This window comes from Plectropomus leopardus, chromosome 20, assembly GCF_026936395.1.
Source record: "Plectropomus leopardus strain MGB_pleo_1.0 chromosome 20, ASM2693639v1, whole genome shotgun sequence".
NCBI lineage: Eukaryota > Metazoa > Chordata > Actinopteri > Perciformes > Serranidae > Plectropomus > Plectropomus leopardus.
In genome coordinates, this window is record NC_142195.1 from 16,844,099 (window position 1) to 16,869,976 (window position 25,878).

General features: G+C 36.4%; 1 protein-coding gene across 2 annotated transcripts; it reads left to right on the forward strand.

Moving 5' to 3' along the window:
* Positions 1-3,195: 3,195 nt before the first annotated feature.
* On the forward strand, positions 3,196-25,568 carry fyb1b (FYN binding protein 1 b). 2 transcript variants are annotated; one of them, XM_042509245.2, is made up of 22 exons: positions 3,196-3,401; positions 8,888-9,839; positions 13,365-13,500; positions 13,607-13,680; positions 14,051-14,073; positions 14,823-14,875; positions 15,622-15,754; positions 15,872-16,031; positions 16,307-16,427; positions 17,569-17,588; positions 17,731-17,800; positions 17,949-18,035; positions 18,492-18,532; positions 19,694-19,772; positions 19,872-19,971; positions 20,386-20,548; positions 20,670-20,703; positions 20,792-20,823; positions 20,936-23,517; positions 24,641-24,695; positions 25,220-25,318; positions 25,478-25,568. In XM_042509245.2, the coding sequence occupies exons 1-19, from the start codon at positions 3,399-3,401 to the stop codon at positions 20,956-20,958; spliced, it is 2,304 nt and encodes a 767-aa protein (XP_042365179.2). In that variant the 5' UTR covers positions 3,196-3,398; the 3' UTR covers positions 20,959-23,517; positions 24,641-24,695; positions 25,220-25,318; positions 25,478-25,568. The 2 variants fall into 2 exon arrangements, with proteins under 2 accessions (XP_042365179.2, XP_042365180.2); XM_042509246.2 differs by lacking the exon at positions 17,949-18,035 and having other exon boundaries at positions 3,197-3,401.
* The last annotated feature ends 310 nt before the right edge of the window (positions 25,569-25,878 follow it).

Genomic DNA, 25,878 nt, shown 5'->3' on the forward strand with positions numbered 1-25,878 from the left:
TTTTAAAGAGCTGCAGTCTTCAGACATCTCAGGGTCAGTAAAACAAAGAGTTATTGATTCTGGACTTATTGCAAGCCTCAGGACATTCTTTTATAACAGTCGTCTTAAAAAAGCATAATTTAACTCAACAGCTTTCAGTTGTTCATCAGTGTTAACAAAAAAATGCTGGTTTTGGTATGCTGCTTAAAATACAAATTGTTGAATTAAGAACATTTAAGGAAATTATTCCCAACATTTTCTTTAACCAAATCGAACTAAATATAAGAGGCACCAATAAAGCTAGAATCACCAGTGAAGTTGTACACCAGTTAAGCTGCAATTATAGTTTACTTCCATGTCTGTCCAGACTTATACGTAGCCATGGCAGTAGACAATGCTTCACACACGGATGCTATTAGACATTTATGTAAATTGTTGTCATAAATAGCATATGAACTCTTGGGTTAAATAAATCCAGCACACACCTTTCTTTTATAGCAGTGCAGTGCCCTTGTCTCCCCTCTCTAAAAGCCCAAACTCACCCTCAGCCAGGCTGTGGCATGCTTATTCCAGCTTGAGCCTGTTTTTCAGCTGAATTATAATTAAAGATTAAGGAAATTCACTATTAAAAAGGCATTTAAAAAAATAATAAAGGCATGACGTTTCCAAACTCAATTAGACCACATGCTAAAAAAATGCGATTAGTTAAATGCGATTTTTTCATAATCGACCTGCACACCTGTCCTAATAAGAAAACTATTTGTTTGTTTGTTTATTTTCAAGTACATTTTTCTATCATTTTGAACACATGAAAGGTCATCAAAGGTCATATAAGAAACACACCCCAGAAACATAATTTTAGATTAAGAAAAGAGTGATTCATTTTACATTGGCATAAACCAATCAAGGGGCCTGCAAAGAGCAGAGTGAATGGTCATGAAACAGCAGCACTGGAAACATCCTAAAGCATTGCTTAGTAAAATTATCAAAATGAGAAGTTAGCAGGCTCAGTTTAGCGGAAATGTATCTATAAAAATAAACAACAAAAACCACAATGGCATTATGTGAATGTTAATCTTATAAGTGCAGCAGCATATTACAGTAAGAGGGAAGTAGTAGGTAATTTCAGAGTTGAAAAAAAAAATATTTGGTAGGCAAACAATGAAAAATACCAAGACAAGATCTGCAACTGTTACTGCCACAAATACAAGTTAAAGCAATAGAATGAAGATGAGGTTTGATGAAGTTGTGAAAGATAACCTCACGAGTTCTGTATACATCAGATATCAAATGGCCACTTAAGCCAGCTTTTAACCCTTTGAAACTTGAGCAAATTGTTTGATTGTTTGAATACCTGTGAGCATAGGAAATCTACTAAACCTTAAAACCTTGCTCTAATTTGCCAATCAATGTCCCATCTTGCCCTGCAGCATTTTACCCAATTCGTTTTATGATGCTTCTAAATAATATCACAACCATGACATCCACTAGGGGGACTGCTCAGCTCTCTTTTGGTCCACCGAGGTTGAGTTAGTCAATGTTCTGACAGAAAGCATCTATTGACATCTGTCCTATTGTTGTCCTCTTTTTTTCAGGCTTATTAAATCACTGTATCACAACAAACTTTTCCACATTTCCCTAAAATATAATGCATATACTCATACATGAGCAATCCCTCTTATGCCACACTCTCACTGTGTGGCAGTGTATTATTCTGCAGGGACTCTGCCTTCGGCCTAAATTTTCTTATGTTCTGTGTTCAGGACATTTATGGGTGTGTATCCCCACAGCACTCAGGTGAGAGCTGGGCTTTATGAAAGGGAAGAGACCAGGTGACAGATCATAAGCAGAACATCTCAAAGACACTGTCAAAAAATGTGTAATAGTGTACTAGTGTGGAAAACTTCATCCACAAAATTATTAGGTTGAATTTGTGAAAAATAAAAGTAGTTTTTCTCACATGCTTCTAACGAAGAATCCAAAAGCTAAAGAAACTTCATGAACAGTAATTCAACGTAAGATGGGGTGATAATGGACATTTAGAGCTACAAACGATCTTCATCAGACAGAAGTCAGATATTCATGGACCCAGAGAATAAATGCTACGGTCTTTGGTGGGTCCCTGACTTTACCTCTAGCACTATTATCCAGTCAATATCCCAATTTGTCTGCATCCAATCAGTTCCTAAGGGTTTTTATTTTATTTTTACAAAATAACAAAGTTAACAAACTAAAAATATTTTGATATGACTCTTATCACAATTCCACTTAATGCAATATTTGTTTTTTCAATGCAATAAAAAAGTAAACAGACTAAAATGAATCTTTAGAAATTGCTCCCAAATCCACTTAATGCAGCATTTTTTTCAACAAAATAACAAAGTAAGAAAACTAAGATGTGATCAGAAACTGCACTCAAATCCACTTAGTGTAGCATTGCAAAAAAACAGTACACAACACTATGAATAAGTAATATAGTCACAATTCCACACCAAAGTAGTGTTAAGTAGTAGTTAGTAGCTGAACTTTAACATTCCCAGTCACAACAAATTAAAATTGGTTACCACTTTGCTTGTTAAAGCATTAGCGTGAAAGTAGTTCACTGAAAATAACCAACAAAAAATTCAGTTTTAATTCAGAAGTTTAAGTTGAACATGAAAAAATAAAGTTTCTCCTTATTGGAGTAGCACAATTTCAATAAAACCTGAATATCTGTGGCAAATCCTGCTCTCCACATATGACACCTGTGTGACGGCGGATGCAGAAAAAGGATCAGGCAGGCTACGTGCTCTAAATAACTGATCCCAATCAATTCAAAAATGCATTGATTGGGTTTGACCAATACTTCCTAGCATGATTGTAGACTTGTTGTTACATAATACATTTGGCCAGATTCTTTACTGTGTCTACTACTGTATGGCTGTTGCTTATTATGGCTATATAGATTTTAGTTATGTCACATTTTTGTTTATCAAAATAATCATATTAAAAGTGTTGCTAAGGGACATGTCTCATGGTGGTTTTGCTGTTGACCTGCCACTGAGTGGGCATCAGTTGTTGAGTGCACAGAAGAAAACTGCAGGGAGTTTGCCAGGGATAGGCAAATCCACGAGATCAAAGCGCACAGATAACAAAGGCTGTGAGACTAACACCCATACTAAACACACATACTACTCAGAGAGGAAGTAGTGAAGTAGTCTGCCTATGTCAGCGACAGAGCCAGAGTGTACATCCCCCCACACACAAACACACAGACTCACACACTTAATGCTTTGTCACACTCTCCGTTGTTCACTATACCTCGGTGCCTATCTCTCTTCGACAGAAACTCACACAGACACTGAACAAACACACTCTCCACCACTTTATACAGCAGCCATTTGGACGCAGCAGAGGCGCCTGGGATTGCTGTCCTCAGTATGGTGAGTACATCTTCACTGTTGACTAAGACTATTAAAAAATACTTTCTAGATATTATAAGTACTCTGGACTGCCAGAGAAAGATTTAATGAGAGAAAGTTGCTATTGATTGCAGAAATTTTGTTAGAGGATGTTACTAGACCTATAAAGTATTATCAAGGATTATTATTGAGTATTTCTTATTATTTCTTATTATGAGTATTTCTTTGCACCGTCAAGTACCCATTCATTCTTGCACACATGAATTTGACAATGTTTGAGCAAGTTGCGATTAGAAAGTACTTGTTATATTTTAACAGTACCCCTTGCATTCAACAGATCTTGCATGCAATCTGTTTGCCTTTAGTTATTCGAATGTAGTGTTGAAGACCCATGAGAACATTGTCATTTTATTTTATGTTTTTGTTTGATTTCTTTACATATATTTTGTAAAAACGGATGCCACCATCAGGGTAGCTTCTTTTTTTGTTTTGTGCCATCGTCATTGAGCAAGGCAACTTTGGCCTCCGCTTTTCATCACACTGGAAACAGAAAACATGGTTCCTCTTTGCTTTGACCAGAAGATCTCTTTTTCTCAGTCATTTCTTTTCCTCAAATGTACTTTTGCTTATCAAATGTATAAACAACAGGCTAAACACCAAACCATCCAGTGGCTCAAGTCTCTGGCTGACACGCTGCTGTTCTGACTTCTCCTATGAATTTACACATAATTCAGTTACCCTGCACTTTAAAAAAATGTTTTTAATGTTTTTTATAAAAAGGTAAACCAAACTAATCATATGCTTACCCAGGATATGTCATCATTTGCCAGCTTTTTAGTCACACTAGCTGAAATAAAGCAGTCTGATTTTGGTTCAGGGATGTCAAACATATGGCCTGCCAAACAGTCCAATACAGCCTACTGCACACCTAATACTGATGCACCCATGCAGGCTAAGATACTCCGACTTTGGGAGCAAGGTAAGGGAATACTTCAGCCACAAAATGACCATTTGTAAATTATTTGGTCATGCCATGTTCCCTTGAATTTGTGAGGAAAACTTTGTTTTCCCACATGCCTCAACAGAATTGGCAAAAATATTATACTGACTTATTTGGGATGACATTAAACAACTGCGAAACCATATCAAAACACCTGTTTACAAACCCTCGCATAACTTGTGCAGTATAATCCAACTCTCATTTATCCAGTCGTTTGCTCAGTGCATCCTAAACACATGCATTCTTGCTAAAAAAAAAACATGTAGTATTGCAGTCTGGCTCTGAAGAGAGCGCAGATAATTTTCACTTTCAGTTTAATTTTAAATAGTAAGTGTGACTTGGATGATACTGCATGAGCTATGTGCAAATTGTAAATGAGTGCTTTGATATAGTTTTGCCATTGTTAAACTTTGTCCCCAATCAATCAGAAAATCAATATTTTTGCTGTTTTCCGTAGAGACACAAGCAAAAAATATTTCTTAACAAATACAAGGTAATATGCCATGACTATTTGGTATAAAAGTGGTCATTCTGTGGTTAAAGTATTGCTTTAAAACAATATTGGTGGAACCCTATTGTTAAAGCACTGCCAAAACATCTGATTTGTAAATAGTTTGTAAAGCGAGAGACAGCTTAACCTGTTTCTCGGGCTTCCACTTTGATCTGCTTGTGGTGATGCCAGCGTTACAACACAGGACAGAAACTACGACATATTGCTGAAATTGAGCTTGTTTTTCTTAAAGACATCTCTGGCTGGATATCTTCTGATTTCTAAATGGATGAACATTTTCAGAATGTACTTCTTTACTCTAAAAAAGGGAACCATCAGGACATACTGTTATTATTAGTTTATTATGCAATGGTTTTAGTGGGCTGTAATTGGGCTGTATGTGAATGAACTAAAGTAAGTTTACTTTAGGTAAAACTGTTATGAGAAGGTGTTGGTTTTAACTCGATGGTCACTTTGGCAGCAGTTTGTTGTTCTGAGGTGTGTTGCATTATTCTGTGAGGGGTTTCCAGGATTTGAAAGAAATATTGAGTTTTCACAAAACTGAAACTGCACAATCATTTTAGAGAAGCGGTAATTGCAACTGACTTTTACAGAGCATATTGGGTAATTTTTAGTTTACTGTGGTAGAGAAACAGAAGCATGATGAGGGAAAATTCCTCTATAAGCGGCAACATCATGTCAGGGTTAGTGTTAACACCCCTGTTGAGTCACCAACACAGGATGTTAAAGTGACATTTGGTTTTAAGTAAAAGTTGGCAGTAGTCTTTTTAACAATGAGAACAGTTGTGGCTATCCTAACTCATGGTGTACAGTATTTGGTAAATGTATGATGTTTATGACAATTAAATGGTAACAATTTTCCACATTGGAATGACAAGTCTTAAAGTCGTCCAATGTTATCCATTTCTCCACTGTAGATTCATATGCCCAGTATGATAGAATATGCTATATTTTGCTAAAGGGACTCTACACCCCCAAATCAAAAACACATTTTCCCTCTTACCTGTAGTTCTAGTCTTTCACTGTGAGTTGACGAATGTTGGAGATATCAGCCGTAGAGATGTCTGGCTTTCGTCAATTGTAATGGAACTAGATGGCAGCTGCTTATAGTGATCACCCCACCACCACCACCACCACCACCACCAGCACCACTACGGAGGGGAAAAAAAAACGAAATGTCTCTGTGCCATGATCCAGTGATACTGCTGACAAGGAAAGAAAATAATAAAATAGTTCCTACATTAAACTGCTCACAACAAGGTCTGTGGATTATGTCACGATTTCTGGAAAGAGACGTTGCTGCTGAGTTTTTCAAATGTATTTTTTGCAGCTTTAAGCACCACAATCAGAGTGCCATCTAGTTCCATTATATTCAAGAGACAGCAGATATCTCTATAGGTAATATCTCCAACACTGGGCACACACACACAAACACACACACACCAAAAGACCACAACAATCTAGATTGATAAATTGCACTACAGGTGAGGTCAACTGTGACTAAACAAAGAGGTTCTGGATTATACTAATACAGCTCAGGAGTGCAATCTGAATCAGTGTTTTTAGACATATTTTGGATGGATATGTTGTCTGCAGACATTTAAGAGGAAGAGCTTATTCTGCAACATACAAATTGAAAATTGTTTACGTCACAATCTGCTTGTGGCAACAAAAGCATGATTCATGCATTTGTCATGGTCATTTTTGGCTAAGGTTTCAAAGAGAACTTTTTTGGCATTTCATCAAAACTGTAATCTTTTACTACAGCATCTACATTGTACAAGCATTTGTGGATGGAAGGATGTTTCTCGTGAATGTAATCAAGGCAGCTATTACCCTTCCTCTAAAACATACAAGCCAAAACGATTACCAGTGTATAAACATTGGAGACAGTGTTGGTGGAATTTTGATATTTAACTTATTTAAAGTGATTTAAAATGCTCATTTATCTTCATGGAGTACATGTGTATCCATCGTACAGTTTTCCCTTGCGTGTACTGCTCAGCTATAGGAATATAGCAGCAGCTGTGTGTCCTCGTGCTCTTATCTCCACTTCCTGGTATAGTGTCAACTCCAGTCAAAACCTGCCTCATTAAAACAGGTGTGGCTGCTTCTTGGTCATTTTATTATGGCACTTTGTGAAGCAGCTGCATGACTGATGTTGAACCAGACCTGCTATTCTGAGCACAGTTTGAATGGTGTCATTCGGCACACCTCTGGGTGCTCATCGAGCAGACTTTCAGATTCTAGATGTCAAAATGAATTATCCATTCATGCCATAGTCAGAGCAACACTATATTCTAGTCTATGGACTTGTTTTCAGGGTATTGAACAAACTGCAATATACTGTAAATCCTTTTTGTTGTTAAGGCTTGTTTAACCTCAAAGCAACAATATTGTAAATAATATGGAGAGTGACCTAAGATATTCCAGGAAGTCATACAAAATGTGTTCTGTGAAGTAATAAAGCTCTTTATGTACCCTTTGACCTATCCAGGTAGTCAATGTTTTATCTATTTTATGGTACATATGTACAATTGACATGTTAGAATTTGCCTCGAGGTGTCATTTAACTTTTATTTGTCTGCCTGTAAGAGTGTCTGTTTTGAAACATTAATTTTGCTTTTCAATTATATCATTTTATTTTGCTTGTGAGGTACACATGAATTTTGGTTCCCAGTTCTCATTATCTGGTCAGCGGGTTGAAACCCAGAATCCTTTGAACCCTTTGAACCCCCTAAATGGAAATGTTGATATTTTTTAACCTGGAACCTGGAAGTAACAAAACGAGACACAAATTTTAGAAATTGACCTGGTATTGAGCGAGATGAGCTGCAATGCAACATTAAAGGCCAAGTGTATACAATTAATTTGTGTCCACTAAAAGTGTTTTTGCCACTGACAGGCTCAGATTATAATTCTAAGTGTCTGACAACACTATAGAAAAAGGTTCCCTGCACAGAAAGACCTTTTTGTTAATCAGGAAGCTCATTTTTGTTTTACCAGAGACAGCCGTGAAATGGCCATCATCAAACTCACCAGATTACATTTAAATAAAGACTAAATAAAGAATAAAGGTTTTTCATTGTAAACACACTTCTGTCAAAGTTGACAAAAACAAAATGTAACTCAAAAACTGTCAGAGGTCATTTTTCACTGTTCCAATAATTACCAACTCTGGTTAGGTTAAAATAAACTCTTAATTCATCCAGTTAGATGTGAAAATATGCTGACTCTATACATGCTTAAATTATTGTATATTTAAATGGAGTCTTTTGCCATAAGCAATTTCTTGGTTGTTTCTGGTTTAACAAAACAGATATTACCGTTTAACAAAGTTCTATCTCTGTAGGGATCCTTTCAATAATGTTGTCAGATCATTGGAATTTTGCTGCTGCTCAATAGTGAACCAATTTTAAAAATGTTTTTTCCTATTTCTAATTTTAACACAAAAACACTGGAAAATAAGGTTGAGAAATACAGAGGAATGCATTTCAAGTCAATTCAGCATGGCTGGACCACTAATTCATGGATGACCTGCACCTCCTGTGCTACAGCTGTGTGTGAAAATGTTATGTGTATTTGGCACAGTTTGTGTACACAAGTATGACCAGTTAATGAGTGGCTTAGTGAAAAAGAGAGAAGGTATGCTAAATAAGTAACCACAGAGAGAGCGGGAGTTGCATTGATTGGATGAAAAAAAAAGATAAAAAAAGAAAATGAGAGGAGGAAATTCCCTGGTACGAAATAAAGGTATTTTAAAATTGTGCAACTTTCTGTTCCTATGTGAACTTTCATGTCAGTCTAAGAATGATGTGCATCTTGTTTTCTTTTATTCCTCTTTGGCTTTGTCCAACAGTTTCTGTTTAAGAACCTTTCTTTGCTGAGGTTTTTTTTTCTATTCTGGCATGCACAGCACATCCCAAACTTATTTTCAGTTCTGGCTTTGTATCTTGATTTTTAACTCCCCTTCTGATCTTATTCCATTTTCTCCAGGAAAACAAAACTGATGTAAAGGCCATGATGGCTCGCTTTCAAACGAGTGGAGCGAGCACTGACGAGTCTCCCTCCACTACACCTGGACGCATCAAACAACCTCTGCAACCTACCCTCTCCTCCGGCCCGACCATAACGGCAAAGAAACCAGTTTTGGAGAGCCTCTCCGGCAGTGCGATAAATATTCCTCCAAAACCAACATTTCTGAAAAATACAGTATCAACTAAAAGTGACACAGAGGTACATGAACCAAACAAAACTAAAGCCCTGGCTAACAGGTTTGGAAACACCCTGGATGACACCAACACCAGCAACAAACCTTTTAAACAGCAGAAACCGCTGAAACCAGCTTTTTCACAGTCTCCCGAAGCTAAAAGCCCTCTACAGAAGCCCCCTCTCAACAAGCCCCCTCTGAGCTCCACCTTATCCGACTCCAAACCTGCTTTACCTAAACCCTCTCCAGCGGCCACCTCTAAGCCCAGCTGGGTGAAAGAAGACAGTGGTGGGGGTTTTCAACAAAAACCGCGCAGCAGCTTTGTAAAATTAAGGCATCAAAATGAAGAGATGGCAGGCACCACCACAGACACTGCTAACAAACCTTCACCTTCAGCAAACACCACTTTTAAGCCCCCCTCAAACTTCAGGACTGCTCAGAATATCTTCAACAAGGAGTCAGATAGTGACATGAAAGCAGACGGAGTCAGCAAATCATTTCTCACTGGTACTAACTCTGTGGCTCCTCCAAAACCTCCAGCCAGTAAAAAACCAAGCTTCAGGAAGCCGCCGAAGCCTTCTCCTCAGAGCAGCAGCAAAAACAGCGACGCCACTTCAGGCCCCAAGCGCAACCCCCTCCCCAACAGTTTAGCTTTGGGCCCTCCTCCTGCCAAGCCCAACCGACCCCCCAAAGTCAACCTGGAGAGCTTTAAAAGAGGTGCTGTGGCCTCTGATAACGGTAAGCAGGACTTAATTAACAGCTTTTTTGTTTAACCCTTTGAAACCTGGAGTGACATCACTTTTCTTGTGCTGCTTTCAGATGCCTTTTACAAGTATTTAAACCTTTCAGCCCTGAGCAAATTGGTGTGATTTCCTTCAAAAACATGGGAAAAAGGCAATAAGCAACTTGGCAATAAATGTTTCATAAATTGCAAGAAATTAGTAGATTTAGAAAATTATTTTAAAAAGCTAGGGGAAAGCTCACTTACCCACTGTAACCTCTTAATCAAATGGACTTAATTTTGTGTAAGCCACGGAACCTGGGATCATTTACCTTCACAACGAAATATAAAACACTTTCCACTTGGACTCGAAGATGATAATGTGCCTGGTAATGAATTTGCTTGATCTGAACTTATTTGTTGCTGATAGACAACATTTGTTGTTTCCATTATTATTGTTCTTTCCCTTCCTTTGTTTGTTTCCTTGAAGAAAAATCCAAATAAAAATCTAAGTATCAAAAAAAGCTAGGGGAAAAAGCTGGAGAAAAGACAGGGAAAACCACATTTCTAAATATGATAATTACATATTTAACATTATGTTACAAAATTATTCTACTTTTTACTATTTTTTTTTGTTTTACTTTCCTTTTTTGTTTTTATGGTTTGTTTTGTTTTGTAAAATAATTTTCAGGTAATTTTCTTGTACTATTTTTTATTAATTTCTCATTCATTTTGGGGTAATTTCTTCTTCTGTTGCTCATCGCCCTCTTCCCATGATTTAAAAGAAATCAAGCCAAATTGCTAAGGATTTCGATCGCTGAAGGATTATTAGTGACAACACAGATAAAAAAACTACTCATTATGAGTATGTAACCACTAATGCACTAGGGGAATATCAGTATTTACGCAGATCACTTGTCACCAATTGTGCAATTCATTACAATGTTGCATTTTTTAAAGTTGTATTTAAAGAGTCCCCTAGTTCAAGGCTTCACCAAAGTAATTACAGCTTAAAGGCATAGTTCTAATCTTTTGAAGCTGAGCTGTATGCAGTACTTATCCATAGTCAGTGTATTACATACAGTAGATCGCAGTCAACACACCCCCTGTTTGGAGAAGCAGACAGGAGTACCGCTGTGGAAGCTAAGCAATGCACTCTGGACAGGGGGCAGTTGCAAAACACATTTTAGCCACCTAAAAATGGTCAATGGACTTGCGTATGTATAGTGCCTACTCTTTCAACCACTCAAAGCGCTGTTACACTGCAGAGTCATATTCACCCATTCACACACTGAGACCAAGGCTACCATACAAGGTGACACCTGCTGCTTAGTTTAGATATTTATGCACACTCATGCACCAATGGCACAGCCATCGAGAGCAATTTGGAGTTCAGTATCTTAAGCAAGGATACCTCTGGAGGCATAGTTATCCAAAAGTCCCAACTAAGAAAATCCTCATACAAAAGTACCTCATACAACCCCACTTCAAAAACTCTTTTTAACACTCATCATCTCATGGATGAGTGATAACACTTTTAGTGCCACAGATAAACTTGAGCGAGCCCTCTTCCTTTAGATAAAGCAGAAAAAGTTTGTTCTGTATGTCTCGGCTGCAAAAGAGATATTTATCTGAATAAGTAAAGCTTGTATAACTGACTACCTAATTAAACACTATAGCTTTTCCAAATGGAATGAAAATCATGTAATAGCATAAAGTGTATAAAGTGTCCTTTTTTTTTTTTATAAATTTCCAAAACCATTTCAAAGGCAACGTGTTGAACAAATTACTTTAGCAGCTGGAAAATACAGTTTTAGGAGAGTTATTCAAGCAGCCAACATACGTTGCCCCACAGGCAGGAAAACCTCAGCTATATCTGGCTGCATGCACATCATTTGATTTGTATTTGGTGTGATATGTCTTTGGCCACCTATGCTCCCAATCAGTATGCAGCATACACAGCAAATTGAACACTGCAAAGGGTTTCTGTGTAATTTGTTTCCAAAATGTGTAGTCAACACACTCTCTAAGCTAAACCAGGTGCTTGCTGTAAAGAGGATTAAATAACAGAGCAGAGTAAATAGTGTGCAGCGTCTCGCTACAGTATGAAGAAGAAGAAGGGGTTCCTCTTTTTGTGTTGTCTCGATTTACTTTTCCTCTCTGTCACAAGCAGCGCTACTGCGGACGGACTCTGTGCACACATTTTAGAAGTGTGAGAAGGGCTTCACACGTGGTTAAGAGATGTTGTTGCTACTTATTGTAGGTTATCTGACTAAGCAGCCAAAAACTTCTTAGATTTTAAAAGTCTTATTGTCTTGTTTTAAAAGTCACTTATTCTTAGCATTTTGAGAGATACAGTATACAATATCTGAATTTGCATTTTGTATATTCAGTGCAAAATTAGTGCAAGTCACACCTAAGCTGCTGCACAGTTGTTCAGAGCTTCAGAAAAGAGACCAAAGTCACAGAGACACACTTGGTTCCTCAATTTCCCCCGACCAAGTTCCCTGTCCAGTTTCTCCTTTCTCCTCCCCCCTCGCTCTCTGCTCTGACAGCTGAGTTTGTTTCACCACATGAGGAAGTAAGTTCCAGCAAATGGGGATAGTTTCGGATGAGAGTCTGTTTTAAGACACATACCTGATCTGAACTGATTTCTAATCCGAGGTGAGGGATGGCTGTTGGCTGACATGGGAAGATGCTGCAAGACAGAGGCCAAAAAATAACAGTTTTGATGTTTTCAACGCTTCCTTTGATTATTTTTTCCCCAGTAAACTTCAACCACAGTTTGTGATCTGATAGCATTTACTCAAATACTTAACCTAGAGGGTAACTTCGGCATTTATTAACCTGGTTCCTTTGTTTTTGTGTCTGAGTAACTAGTGGACACAACAATTTTTGAAACTGGTCCAGTATTGAGTGAGCCCACTTAAGCTGACAACAGCGAAATAGGCTGTAATGTAACCACTCAGGGCATTTGTGCACGTCACTTTACATCCACAAAAAAAAACGTATTTTTGCTACTAACAGGCTCAGTGTGTCCGACAACATCATGGAAAGGACCGTACAGAGATTGACCTTTTTGTTAATGAGAAAGATCCATTCTCTAAACCTTAAACAGCCCTAAAATTCTAATGTCAAAGCCACAAAAACTCCATTTAAATAAACAGTAATTTTAGCGTGTACAGAGCCATCATATTTTCACTTTTTAAACTAAGGATTCATTCTAACCAAACCAGAGTTGATGATTGTTGGAACAGTAGAAAGTTTAATTTTCCTCTGTCGCCTTTGAACGAGGTGTTTTTTACAATGATAAAATTACTGTTTATCTAAAAGAGCTCACATGCAAGGCATTTACCTCCAACAGAGTTTGTCACATTGTTTGTTGTGAGCTATCTGACTTGAGTTTTTTTCCTGCATGGGCAACCAACCTTGTAGCCCCTCTCAGGATTGATAAAGTTATCTCTATATACAGCCATTAAAGGGTACTGGTGAAGACGCTTAACGTTAATTCTCTATTTTAATACCATGTGTTTTTGCTGCAGGTCCTGGGGCCTTGAAGAAACCGGTCGTCCCACCTCCTCTGGCCTCTCACCCCAGTAACCATAGTAACAACATGACCCCGACTCAACCTCCTCCGTCTGCAGTTCCTAATCTGCCCCCACGACACCCTGGAACCATGTAAGCTCCACATTCATGCACACACAGATAAAAATTATTTAAAGTGTAACGTTTTCTGGATAAAGCTTCTCCACTTAACAAAAAGTAAATCCTGACTGCTTTCCAGGATCCAGCAGGATGAGACCTATGATGATATTGATGAATTTAACAACGCTCCTCCTCCTCTACCACCATCTACAGGTTCAGTAACTGTCACTATTTCATCAAATGCGATGTGTCGTTACTATGTGACAAGGCGGTTACGTTTTTAGCACCACAGGACGACAAACGAGAACTGTGTAGTGCTCAGCCTTGTACTATATTTTCATATCAGAAGAGCCGCATAAAAGGAACTATACCTCAGACATAATAAGTCTGTCTTACAGTTACCAAATTGTTATCAGCCTAGTTGAGTTCTCTTTGTGTGAAACTTAAATGTTGTTTTACATGATTCAAAATCAAGACATAAATAAAAATAGTCAGTTATGAAGAATGAGTCAGATCATGACGATCATAGCTGTTCCACAAAGATCAAATTCTTATGTAATGCTGATTCATTGTTTTTTTTTAGGTCACCCGAGTCAGAGGGCAAAGGTGAGACATGTTGATTTACTTTCATATAAATACAGATTTGCGTGCAGTTACATATGGAGATGCAGACTCATCAACACTCAGATGGAAACATGCATGTGTGATAAAGACACTAGTCTGGAGCTGTTCAACCTTATATTCAGTGCTTGAATAAGATCGTTTTGGACTAAACTCAAAGTGACATCTTAGACAACAATGACTGAAATTGCTACTGAACTAAAAAAAATCAGAATCAGTGCTTAACTTCAGGTCATATTAACAGTGATGCATTCACTTACTGATGTACATACTGAAGTATATTTGGGTTAGGGCAAAAAGTAAATTAAATGCGGCGTCAGAGACTATGAACCTTTGTAAGTTAACTAAAAAAGTAATTTACACCTCAAAAACAGACCAAAGTAATAATCCTATTGATGCATTATGTAGTGAAAACAAACAGCAACAACACAGTAGGCAGGAAAGAAAAGATCAGAACTATAAAGCAGAATAACTTTTAGTGTATATGCAAAAAAGCAAATCAGGATTGTAAGTTTATGTTCGATTGACCTCAGAATGTGAAATTTCTGGTGAATAACATGTATATGCAGTTACAGAGAGGGAACAAGAAAAATTAAAAGAATGAAAATGTGCATGAAATATGTCTTTACAATGGTCTACGTAGGTGTAAAAGGTATACATTATGTGCTGTATGATGTATAAACGTGAACAAAACAAATTATTGCTGTCTTTTCCATGTTTTTTCTCTGGCCCAGGAAGAAAATAATGATGATGATGGAGAGATGTATGAGGATCTTGATGAAGTATGGTGAGAGAGTATTTTGTATTAAACCGCTTCGTATTCATCCAGCACCTCACTGATTGTTTCCTGTTTTTGAATTTGGATTAGTTTTAGGATTATTTATTATTTACGTATATGTGTGTATTTATGTCTAAAGCTGAAAAGTCCTGTCCAAACTAGATTTTTTCTACAAAGCAATGATCCTGCTTTTGTCAGCCCATATACTTTGTTCCTGTACTTCGTTAGCTCACTCAAGTGGTGGTTTTAATCCCAGTCCAGCCGTGTTTAGGTCTACCTTTTACTAACACTGTTCTCTGGTGGTTGTTTTGCAACACTACAACATTACAACACTCGGCCATTCATCCTCACTTAGATGTGCTTTCAGTAGGCAAAAAATAAGGAAGCAATAGGTATTTTTCCTCAGGATTTTATCTATTTGAAAAACGCTTTTAATTTTTGTTTTCTGGTATTTTTTGTGTTTGGTATTTTAAGAAAAGCCCATCTAGTGATGTGCTACAAATACCCATAGGCTAAGATGCTATGATAAATGCCTTTATTAAAAATGATTACAAAAAATAGATAAACTGGGCATTTGTAAGATAGTGTAGCCTTTTAAATTTTGTCATGCTTTCAATGAATAGGTGATGCTGACATGTATTTGGCTGTCCTACTTGTTAAAAATGAGTTTTGTAACAGGAGCGTCCACGTAGTCTGGCACTAAGTTTAACCTTATATCCAATTTCCTGTTTCTTGTTCACTCTCGTTCTCAAAAGGGAAGCGGCTGAACAAAAACAAGAGAAGAAGAGAGAGAGAGAAGAAAAAGAGGAGAAAAAACGTCTGGAGGCTGAGAAGAAGGAGCAGAAGGAACGTGAGAAAAAGGAACAAGATACCAGAAAGAGATTCAAAGTGAGCAGACAAGAGTTTTACTCTCAGCTGAGGTAGAATAGAAGATCGATACATTTCTCATGTCTTTGTTTTTGTCTGTGTGCGTGACACGAATGTTTGTGCATGGCTGTGTGTTAGTTGGTTGGCCCCCTGGAGGTCATCCACCAAGGGAAGGCTCGTGTGGATTGCAAAGGCAGCAAGACTGACCTTGCTCTGAAGCAGGGAGACTGCCTGGACATCATCCGTGTTCAGGGCAATCCAGAGGGGAAATGGTTGGGACAGACGTCAGATGGATCCAGTAAGTTCACATATTTGTCGCTCATTGGTCTCACTTTCTCCATGTATCTTCACCTTTCACGTCTTCTTTTTTGCCATGGCATCCTTCCACTCCTGACTGTAAATAAAGGATGAAATTTTTAGTTACATCCCTTAACATCATTATCTATTTTTAACCTATTCTCAATCCTCATTTACTGGTCTATAACTAAGTTACATGCAGCATGCAATGAATCATGACCTGCATCCTAATTTTAATGAAATCACATATTTCACTGTGCTCTTTGTCTCTAACAGTCGGCTATGTGAAGACCACTTCAGTGGAAATTGACTTCAACACTCTGAAGAAGCATCAGGCTCAGCAGGCGTACGACCCCGAGGTATATGATGACATCGATGTGGCCTCTTCTGATAACAGGTACTGAACTATTCTTCTGCTCTATGCTAAATCCTAAAGGACTAGTTTGTCATTTTGGTAATATTCTTATTCATGTAGGAATGCACCATAATATCTACATGTCATCAGTATCGGCAGATATTGGCTTCAAAATAAAAATATCAGACTCAGCCAATATGTTGATTGCTGCCGATATCTCAAACAGATATATGCTTTAAAATTGACTGGTGGGCCATCACAATAAGAGTATGCAGAAGAGACTTAATGATCACTAAAATTAGAAAAAAATTATATATTGGTATTGGTTATTGGCCAAATGAGTTGTCATATATAGGATTTCAGCAAAGAAATCCAATACTGCGCATCTCTATTCTCTTGCAGAGACTTAGATGAACAGCTTGATACAACTCTAACATCTGTTCATTTAATGTGGAGCTATAGCCAGTAGCATCTAGTTAGCTTAGAAAAGAAAATTGCTAACTTGACTTGAAACCTTACCCACAAAATGACTGTATGTGTATCAATTTCTCATCCTGTATTATGCTGAACTTGTAAAGATACCTTTGTTTTTCTAGCATGGATTCTTCGATAAACAAAAAAATACAAATACAGGGAGTACTCAGTCCTTCCCAAACACATGCATTTTCGCAGAAACCTCGCTTTTTAAAACAGAAACAGTCTATTACATAGATAAGTAGCGTGCCTGCTATACGCTCAAGTGTTTTAAATTTTATGATTTTAGTGAAAATGCACATGATTGGGAAGCATGGATTAATGAGATTTGGATTTGACTGCAAGAGTTATATGCGAGTTTGTAAACAAACTGTATGATATATTTTGCTATTGTAAAAAGTACACCCCTTTACTGCAATTCATCAAGAGTTTTCTACGTTTTTGGATTTTTCATTCACCATGTAGGGACAAACAAAGTTTTCTTCACTGATTCTAGGTAACACAGAGTGAGTAAATGTTTCACAAGTAGCTATTTTGTCAGTGAAGCTGTCTTTTAAGGCTCATGAATTAACATTCATGTTCATAACACTGCTTGTGGAATTTACTTTTGGTACCTGCTTACCACATGTAACACTTCTTCAACCTACAGTGAGAGAAGAAAGTTTACTAAATTCTTAAATATTTTTATCATATTCTTCTCTCTCTACAGTGGGATCAAAGGACCGGGAGGTATGCTAAGTTAAAACTGTACAATAATATAATTCATTGCATTATATTCAATTACAATATTTGTAATCAGGTGATATCATAGTAATTTCACTGAGATTAAACATGTCACCAGTAACATAATATATCTGCTTTTGTGCTGTAGTTGTCCTACCTCCACTACCAGGAGACGGAGAAATATACGACGATGTCGTTGACCCAAACCTGGAAGTCAGGTGGGAACTGTTTTGTTTATGTACAAGGAACATGTAAATGGTGAATGAGAGTTTTAGTACAATATGTTTGAGGAAGATACACAGGAAAGATTAAACATGAGAACAGAAAAAGAAATGCAGGTCTTTTCATGCTTGGTTGGCTTTCTAGTCCTGTGGACTCCAGGTCTTCTCCTACAAAGCCTCGTGGCTTCCTGTGGATGTTTGACCGGAACAGACGTCCTGTCAGCACTAAAGTGTAAAATACACTCAGTAGTAAGACTGATCACAGATCTACTGCCCGCTGTTGTCAATCCCTTATCTTCCAGCCGTCGTTAATGGCTAAAGATGCCGTTGCTTTTGAATGTTGATTTTCTCCCCATCAGATCAACCCATTCACCACTAACTGAGTCTGAAGGATGTTACTTCACAAACTTTGATTACAATCAGTGGAGCTGATTATCCGCGATTTTACTAATCTTCTCGAGGCATTTGCATGTTTGTAATTGATGCATGACTGTTGACTTAATCAGAAAATCAGGGCACAATCTGCTAACACCATCAAGTATACTAATTGAAAATATTGTGTTGTATTTCATGAATATGATTATTAATTTGTGCTGCTTTGAATCACATTAACCTACTTTTAATTAACGATATTATAATTATATAAAAATCATGTAACATTTTAATAATTTTTCTTCTCTTGTGCCAGAGTGCCTCCACCCAGCCAGTTCACTGCAGAGGGGAATTCAGGTATCACTCACTGTGAAAATACTAACATATTCTGAATGGATATTTAATGGAAAAAAAGGAGATACTATATTTGTCCTTCCTTGGATTTTATTCTTCTCCATTAAAAACAAAGTGGTAATGCACTTGTTGGAGTCTCTGAACTGACTACAGGAAGAAACTGTACTCTAAATTAATGCTGAAATGCCCTTCTGGTAAGCAACAGGCCTTTGGTCATATATTTACCCAAAGTCCTTGCTCCTTGGTTAATATTGTATAAGTGAGACATAACTTTTCAAAGAAGATATAATATTTTTTTAAATTCATAAGCAATGAAACATTTTTGCCAAACTTAAAACTCTTGAGTGTGTCACTTTGCTGACTTACGACTTGCCTCTATTTATGGTTCTGTTACGCAACATTTTAGCATTACTCTGTCATTGTACCTTGTGATGGGAATTCTGCAAAAGTTACGTATTTTTACTTTATATAACACTCTGTCAACACATTTTAAACTATTAATGTTTACATTAGTCTAAATTCATTTGAGTTTAAAATGTTTCTGGGCTAGGACTGAGTACTTAAGTACTACATCTTATACTTAAGTAAAAATGGCAATACCACACTGTAGAAATACTCTTTTAAAGGTTCTGAACTGAAAATGTTACACACGTTAAGGTACAAAAGTATTAGCATAAAAAAAATACTTAAAGTAACAAAAGTAGAAGTAATCAATATGCAGAATCAGAACAATATATATTAATAGATTATAATTATTGATGCTTTAATGTGTTAATCAATTTAAAATCGCAGCCGGTAAAAAGGGAAATCTTTTAAATTATTTTCATGTATTTCTTACATTACTAAGTAGTTTGTGAAGTTCTGTTTGGGGACCAATAAAGTCTTTTTCATATAATATTATCATCATTTATTTGTTAATCTGAATCAGCAGAGTACTTAAAATGTAAAAATAAAGTACCACACAGGTGGGGGGATATCTTTTATGTCAGATTTTAAGTTTCACCATCCAGGTGTGCAGCTATTTCCATTTTACATTATACGACAGACATTTTTTGTTATATGCAGGCTGAGTAAATGTGACCCCTCTGAATGCATGTAAATGTCTGGATTATGATTAAAAGTTAGATTTTTCACATCAATGACCTCTTCCACGTGTTATCACAGACCCACCTGGAGCAATCGATGAGGATATATACGATGATGTTGACTCTCAAAATGTGCCTCCTCTTCCTCCCATCAGCAGGTATCTGCAACATACAGTCAGATCCATGATTTCAGATATATTTTCAAAACTGCCAGGAGACAAAAAAAAACAACCAATGACTCTTCTTTTACTCCGCAGCCTTCCACACCTGAAAGGTAAAAGCAAGACTGAAGAGATAGACCCAAAGAAACAGAAAAAGTTCGAGAAAGAGGAGAAGGAGTTCAGGAAAAAGTTTAAGGTTTTTCTCTCCATTACATCTTTAAAACTATTTTAAAGTGCAAAAAAAAGTGTTGCTTCCTAATTTATTAAAGCAACATTATGCAACTTTTAGTTGACTGTTGAGTCTCATTTCCAAGTCGTCAAATACCAGCGTTTTGGGTTGGTGCTTCGGTCCAACCATCGACCAAACAAGTTGGTATTTGACGACCTGGAAATTAACTCAAAAATCGACTAAAAGTTGCATAATGTTGCATTAATACTTTAACACAAATAAAAACAATAATTTTAATTCAAATTCAGTGGAATGTTGACCATAATCATCCTAGTGAATTAAACTTGAGTGCTTTCTGTGCATGAAAAGCTTAGGTGCTATCAGGATGTAAAATTAAACTTAATTCATAGCCACAGCATTGACGATATAATTGTCTTTCAGTATGACGGAGAGATACAGGTGCTGTACCAGGTGACCATCGCCCCGACGCTCACCAATAAGAAGTGGGGTGTGAAGGAGCTTTCAGTCAAAGCAGGAGAGAAACTTGACGTCGTTGTTAAAGCCGTGGATAACAAACTGATCTGTCGGAACGAGGAGGGCAAGTGTGAGTATTTGGACAAAAATGAATTAATGCATGTATTCAAGATTTTTACGCTATCTATTCATTCTTTGCACCACAAAACTGGACCCTCCAAGACTAAAATCTGTCTGTGTGTTACTTACAGTTGGTTATGTTTCGACCAGCCACATTGTGACAGAGTGAGTACCACAAACATTCACACACTAATTTATACACACAGAGAGACGTAACACTATGCTGTACTGATAATTTCGGTTTTGTTTACAGCGATGGTGATATCTATGACGATATTGGGGATGGTATGTTTTTCAGCTTATCTTTCATCACTTCATATTTGTAGATATCAACACAGTCTAAATAAATCATAATATAAATAATGTTTTAAATCAATATCACAATTTTTCTTCTCAGATTGCATCTATGACAACGATTAGAAACATCCTGCGCTGGGTTTATTGTTTTACACTGATACTGTTCATGTTATTTATTGTTATTTGATGATATACATTGGGAGCTGCTTTCGGTTAGCCTGATAACTATTTAATTTACCCTTAATATTTATTAATCAGCATTTAAATGGCTGTTTTAATTGGACATGTGAGTGAAGATTTAGAGATCTGGAATCTGGCTAGTTTTAATTTCTTTGAACAATATTATCCTTTTTAACTTTGTTTCTTCAAAATAATTCAATAGGGTTTTGTTTAATTACATTTCAGCAAACTGGAAAAAAATTACTTAAAACAGCAGTATTTGCATAACTCAGGCTTGAGCCATTACTTGTTATTTTGTCTGTAATTAATGTCCTTGCTATGGTACTGTATGTGTATTCCGTTGTCATCTGTAAGGCCAAATGAAATGTTAAAAGCTCCAAAACTAACTCTGGCATCTTTGACTCAAGTTTTTAACATGTAGACTAAACAACTGTTTCAGTGCCAAAGCTCCTCTACAGTCCTGTACTTAAAATTACAAAACATATGGATACAATTATGACTTTTCTCTGCCTTATTTATCTTATTTTGCCCTGTTGATAAAACAAAACCATATTTTTTATTATTTTTATCATTTAAAAGTATATATTTTCCTGTTTTTTATCTGTTTTTCTTTTCTTATTTTCTTTTTATATTTAGTGTTTAATTCCTGTACATTGAGAGCAAAGCTATCTGAAGTCAATTTCCTTGTCTGTGGAAGCATACTTGGCCAATAAAGCTAAATCTGATTCTGATATCTTCTATGCCCCTATTTCACGAGTATAACAACAATAACATGTGCAGGAAACTGTTGTGTGAAGCTTGTAAACTTAAATGTAAGTATGTGCAGGTATGTGATGGATACATTAAGACTACTTAAACTAACTTTTTGCCCCAGAACAAAGAAATATCAACTACTTTATCGTGACCTTCTCTGTGCAGCTTATTAGCAAGAAGGGAATTGGTGACATCTAGTGGCAGCTACAAGTAACTACTAACAGCAACAAACTGGGATTTGTTTTAAAAACAAAGTTAAATATTTAGCTATAAATTATTGATACATTACTATAGATTTTGGTGAAAAGAACTAAGAATAATCGATCCAACATTACTAAATTTACTTAATAGAGTTGATACGATTAGTTCATTCAACAACAAAAACAGATCAAAGAAAAATGAATATGATACTATATTACTATACTATACTATATTACTATATTCCAGGGCCCTGAAACATGCACGTGACTCACGTTTATTGTGTTTGAGCTGGTTCAACTGTTTTCCAGCACTGCACCTGCCAAATGGCTTTATATAACTGCATATAATTGTCTCATATAAAAAATTGACGAGATATGCATTAAGAGATCAGATTCTGCTAAGTGTGAACAGGAAGTTTGTATTAACAAAGGCTTTTTTTGTCATTTGACTCTCTTGCCTAAGGGACTGTTTGTTATTTATGAGAGGGGTAAAAGGGGGAAGCATGTCAAATAATTTTTTAAGCACTAGGGAGGGACTTTGTTTTTTAACACGACTTACGGGAGGAGCATACAAAACAATAAATAAAAATAAATAGGCTGTACTTTGTATTTATTTTTACCACTTTTTCTTTAGTTTGGAAGGCATGTTTTCTTTAAATATCACCAAAAGTACATTTATCATAGCCAGAAACTGTAAGAGCTGAAATTGTCAATGGATGTCCAAATTTGTAAATTTCAATGAACACATCATGTGCAACAAACATTTCCACCAGAAAAAAGAGTTTAAAATAATCATCACAATAACTTTACATCTCATTTAATCTCTTTCTAAAAATAAACTGTCTGCATGAACTAACCAGCATGCACAACAAGAGTGAAAAAAACAGTTTTCTTCAGCTAGAGGATTCTGCCTTTTTTTCTTTTTTAAAAAAAATCTAACATTTAATTTACAGCGAAGGGAGGATCATGCATTTTCCCACCAGTCACTAAGGGAGGATCAAGTGAAATATGTGTAGCCTCGGGGTTAAAAAAAAAAAAAAACAACCAAAAAAACCATCCACCCTACTCCTCTGATACATAAAGAACAGTCCCTAAATCATTGTCATATTCCCTTCTATGAGTAACACCATGTATAACCTGCCCATTTCTTCTATCGGGCGGAACTAAATTAGATTTTTAATCACTTCAAATAATAAGCTAAATGTTCATGTTTATTTCAGTAGCTGTGTGTTAATTAAGCTAATTGCGCATTTATTTGCTAACAGTTTGAGCCTCATTACCTTGCGAAGCTGGTGAATCAACGCTGAAACTGTGTTAGCGTCTGTTGCTTTAGTCCATTGTTTGCAGGGAAAAAGACAGAAATACGGGTAAAAACGCGCAGAAAATGTTACATTCCGGAAAACAACGTCTAGCTAACACTAAAAATATAGCTTTAACTTTCCCCTCATGTCAGGTATAAAAAATAAAAGTACAAACTTCCGCCCTGTACCGGAAGTCACTTCCTCGCTTCACCATGGTTCCTCCAGTCGCCGTGTCGCCGCTGATCAAGGTAATAACACCTTATTTGCCCCTGAGAATTGATACCGATGTGCAGTTGCCAATTTGAATTAAATAATTTAATTTAAAACGCCTGCTTTTCTCTCATTACGTGTACCATTTGTCAAACTGGCGTTAGTGTCTTTTGTTTTGGTAGCATGTTAGCTAATGTTTGCTAGCTATGACATTGACAGGCTGAACAGGTGAACAGTTTCCCTCAAACACAGCTGTAGGTGAAAATCTGCAGCATCTTCCACATCTGTATGATGCAAAATTTGTGATTATTCTTTCTAGTTGTAGAGCTACATTGGTTTTAGTTTGTTGTTTCAGTCACGAGGCTAATATAGTTAACCACTGTAGAAGAAGGGTCAGAGAAATGTGAACTTCGCTCCTTATCGTGGCTAATGTAAAGGTTTTGTGTAACGATACAGTTGTCCAGCGTTACTTTTGTGCGGTGAAAGTACCCTGGGTATTGTTAAAGACCCCCAAAAAATCTGAAAAATGGCAAGCTAGTATTGTTTAAAACTAACTGTCACGCCAATGATATGTCGCAATATAAATCTTCAACATTGTTAAAGTTCAACAAACCATTTTTATAATGATAATGACACAGAAACAATTATGCATTTATTTTGTGAATTTGTTTATGTAAAAATCTGTTTTGACATGTTGTGTGGAACTAAGATTAACTTACAGAAAATAGGTGTTATTTTTTTATAATGTAAAAAAAAAATATCTGGACAGATGTGTTTATTTTGAATGTCATATTTTATGAGAAGTTTTCAGTTTACAAATGCAAATAGTCTGACAGGAAATCCAATATCCAGCACTTCATGTGTTTGTTGAAACTGTACTTGAAACACTAAAAGGACTGAAAAATCACAAGCCATCAGGACACTGGTCATTTACAAAGCATTAAAAATCTCTTGTTAATTTGTAAGTATGCACTTGTTCTTGCTATTAACTGTACTGCATGCTTTTGTATATTTTTATGATGATTTAATAATTGAAGTACAAAAAAAACATTGTTGAAATAAAACTATTAACAGTGGTCTTGCTTACATGTCTTAGTTTACACATTAACCTGAGTTAGTTATTTTTCAGTAGTTAACAACTTTAAATTGCTTTGATTTCAGACGGCCAGGTGGTCCGCTCTGCTGCTCGGCATGTTCTATGGCAAACAGAGGTTTGGTAAGTTAATATCTGTGCATGTGCCAAGATGTGTCTGTCAGTCTGTCAAAAGTTAAGGGAAACAAAAATAAGAGAAAACTATAGTTCTCTAGCTCTTAACATAACAGATGAATATTATTAAAATACCTCCTTATATATGGATTCTCAAAAGACCCCTCTCTGTTATATTAGTGAGATTAAAATTCAACTCTAGTGTTACTTAACAAAGTTCCCCGGTTTAGAAAACCAGTGTGTGAAAAACACAGTGTACACAATACCAGTGACCGCCTGAAAACCTTAGAGTGGGGAGGTATACAAATGAATCATATCATTTGATATTAATTGATATTAATCAGTATTGATAAGTACAAGGTTAAGGGAATGCACTGAAAAATGTGACTAAAAATTTACTTAAAATCCACAAATAAAATTTACTACCTGTACCTAGGTGTTCATGACCTCTCTGCCATTTGGATGTTTTGTAAAATACAAATGTTCAGGATTTGTTAAGAAATAATTATCTTTTGTGATGTTTTCTTGTTCAGAATACTTAAAACCCATTGCTGAGGAGGAGAGGAGGATTGAGGAAGCAGAAAAGAAGGTCAGAGAGGAGCAGGAGCGCATCTACAAACAACTGTCTGAAGGTAACACAGGACCCACTCCTCATTCCTGTCTCTCTTTTTGTCAAACACACACCACATGTATTGTTGTTTATTCCAATAAGGCATCACAAGTTTAAACATTTTGTCCACAACATGTCTTAATCACATTTTCTCCTCTTATTCTCTCTCTCCTCTCTGCAGCAAATTCAGACACCATCCTCAAATGAACGGTCTCTGGACCTGTGACGTTATGTTCCAAACTCAATAAACACAATTATTTTTCAAGTAATAATCAGAATGTTTTTGTCTTGTGTTGTGTGTGTGTGTTTGTGTGTGTGTGTGTGTGTGTGTGTGTGTGTGTGTGTGTGTGTGTGTGTGGGCAAGGGGGCCCCAAAAATTAGAAAGAAATTAGTAAAAAGTACAAGAAAATCACTTGAAAATGAGTAAATGAATACATAAATTAAAAGGAAAAGAATACCCACAAAAGGGCTTAAAGATTACAATAATAATCAAACATAATTAAAAATATGTAATCATGATCATAAACTATAAATACAGTTTTGTCTTTTTCCTAGCTTTTTAAAAATAATTTCCTTAATCTA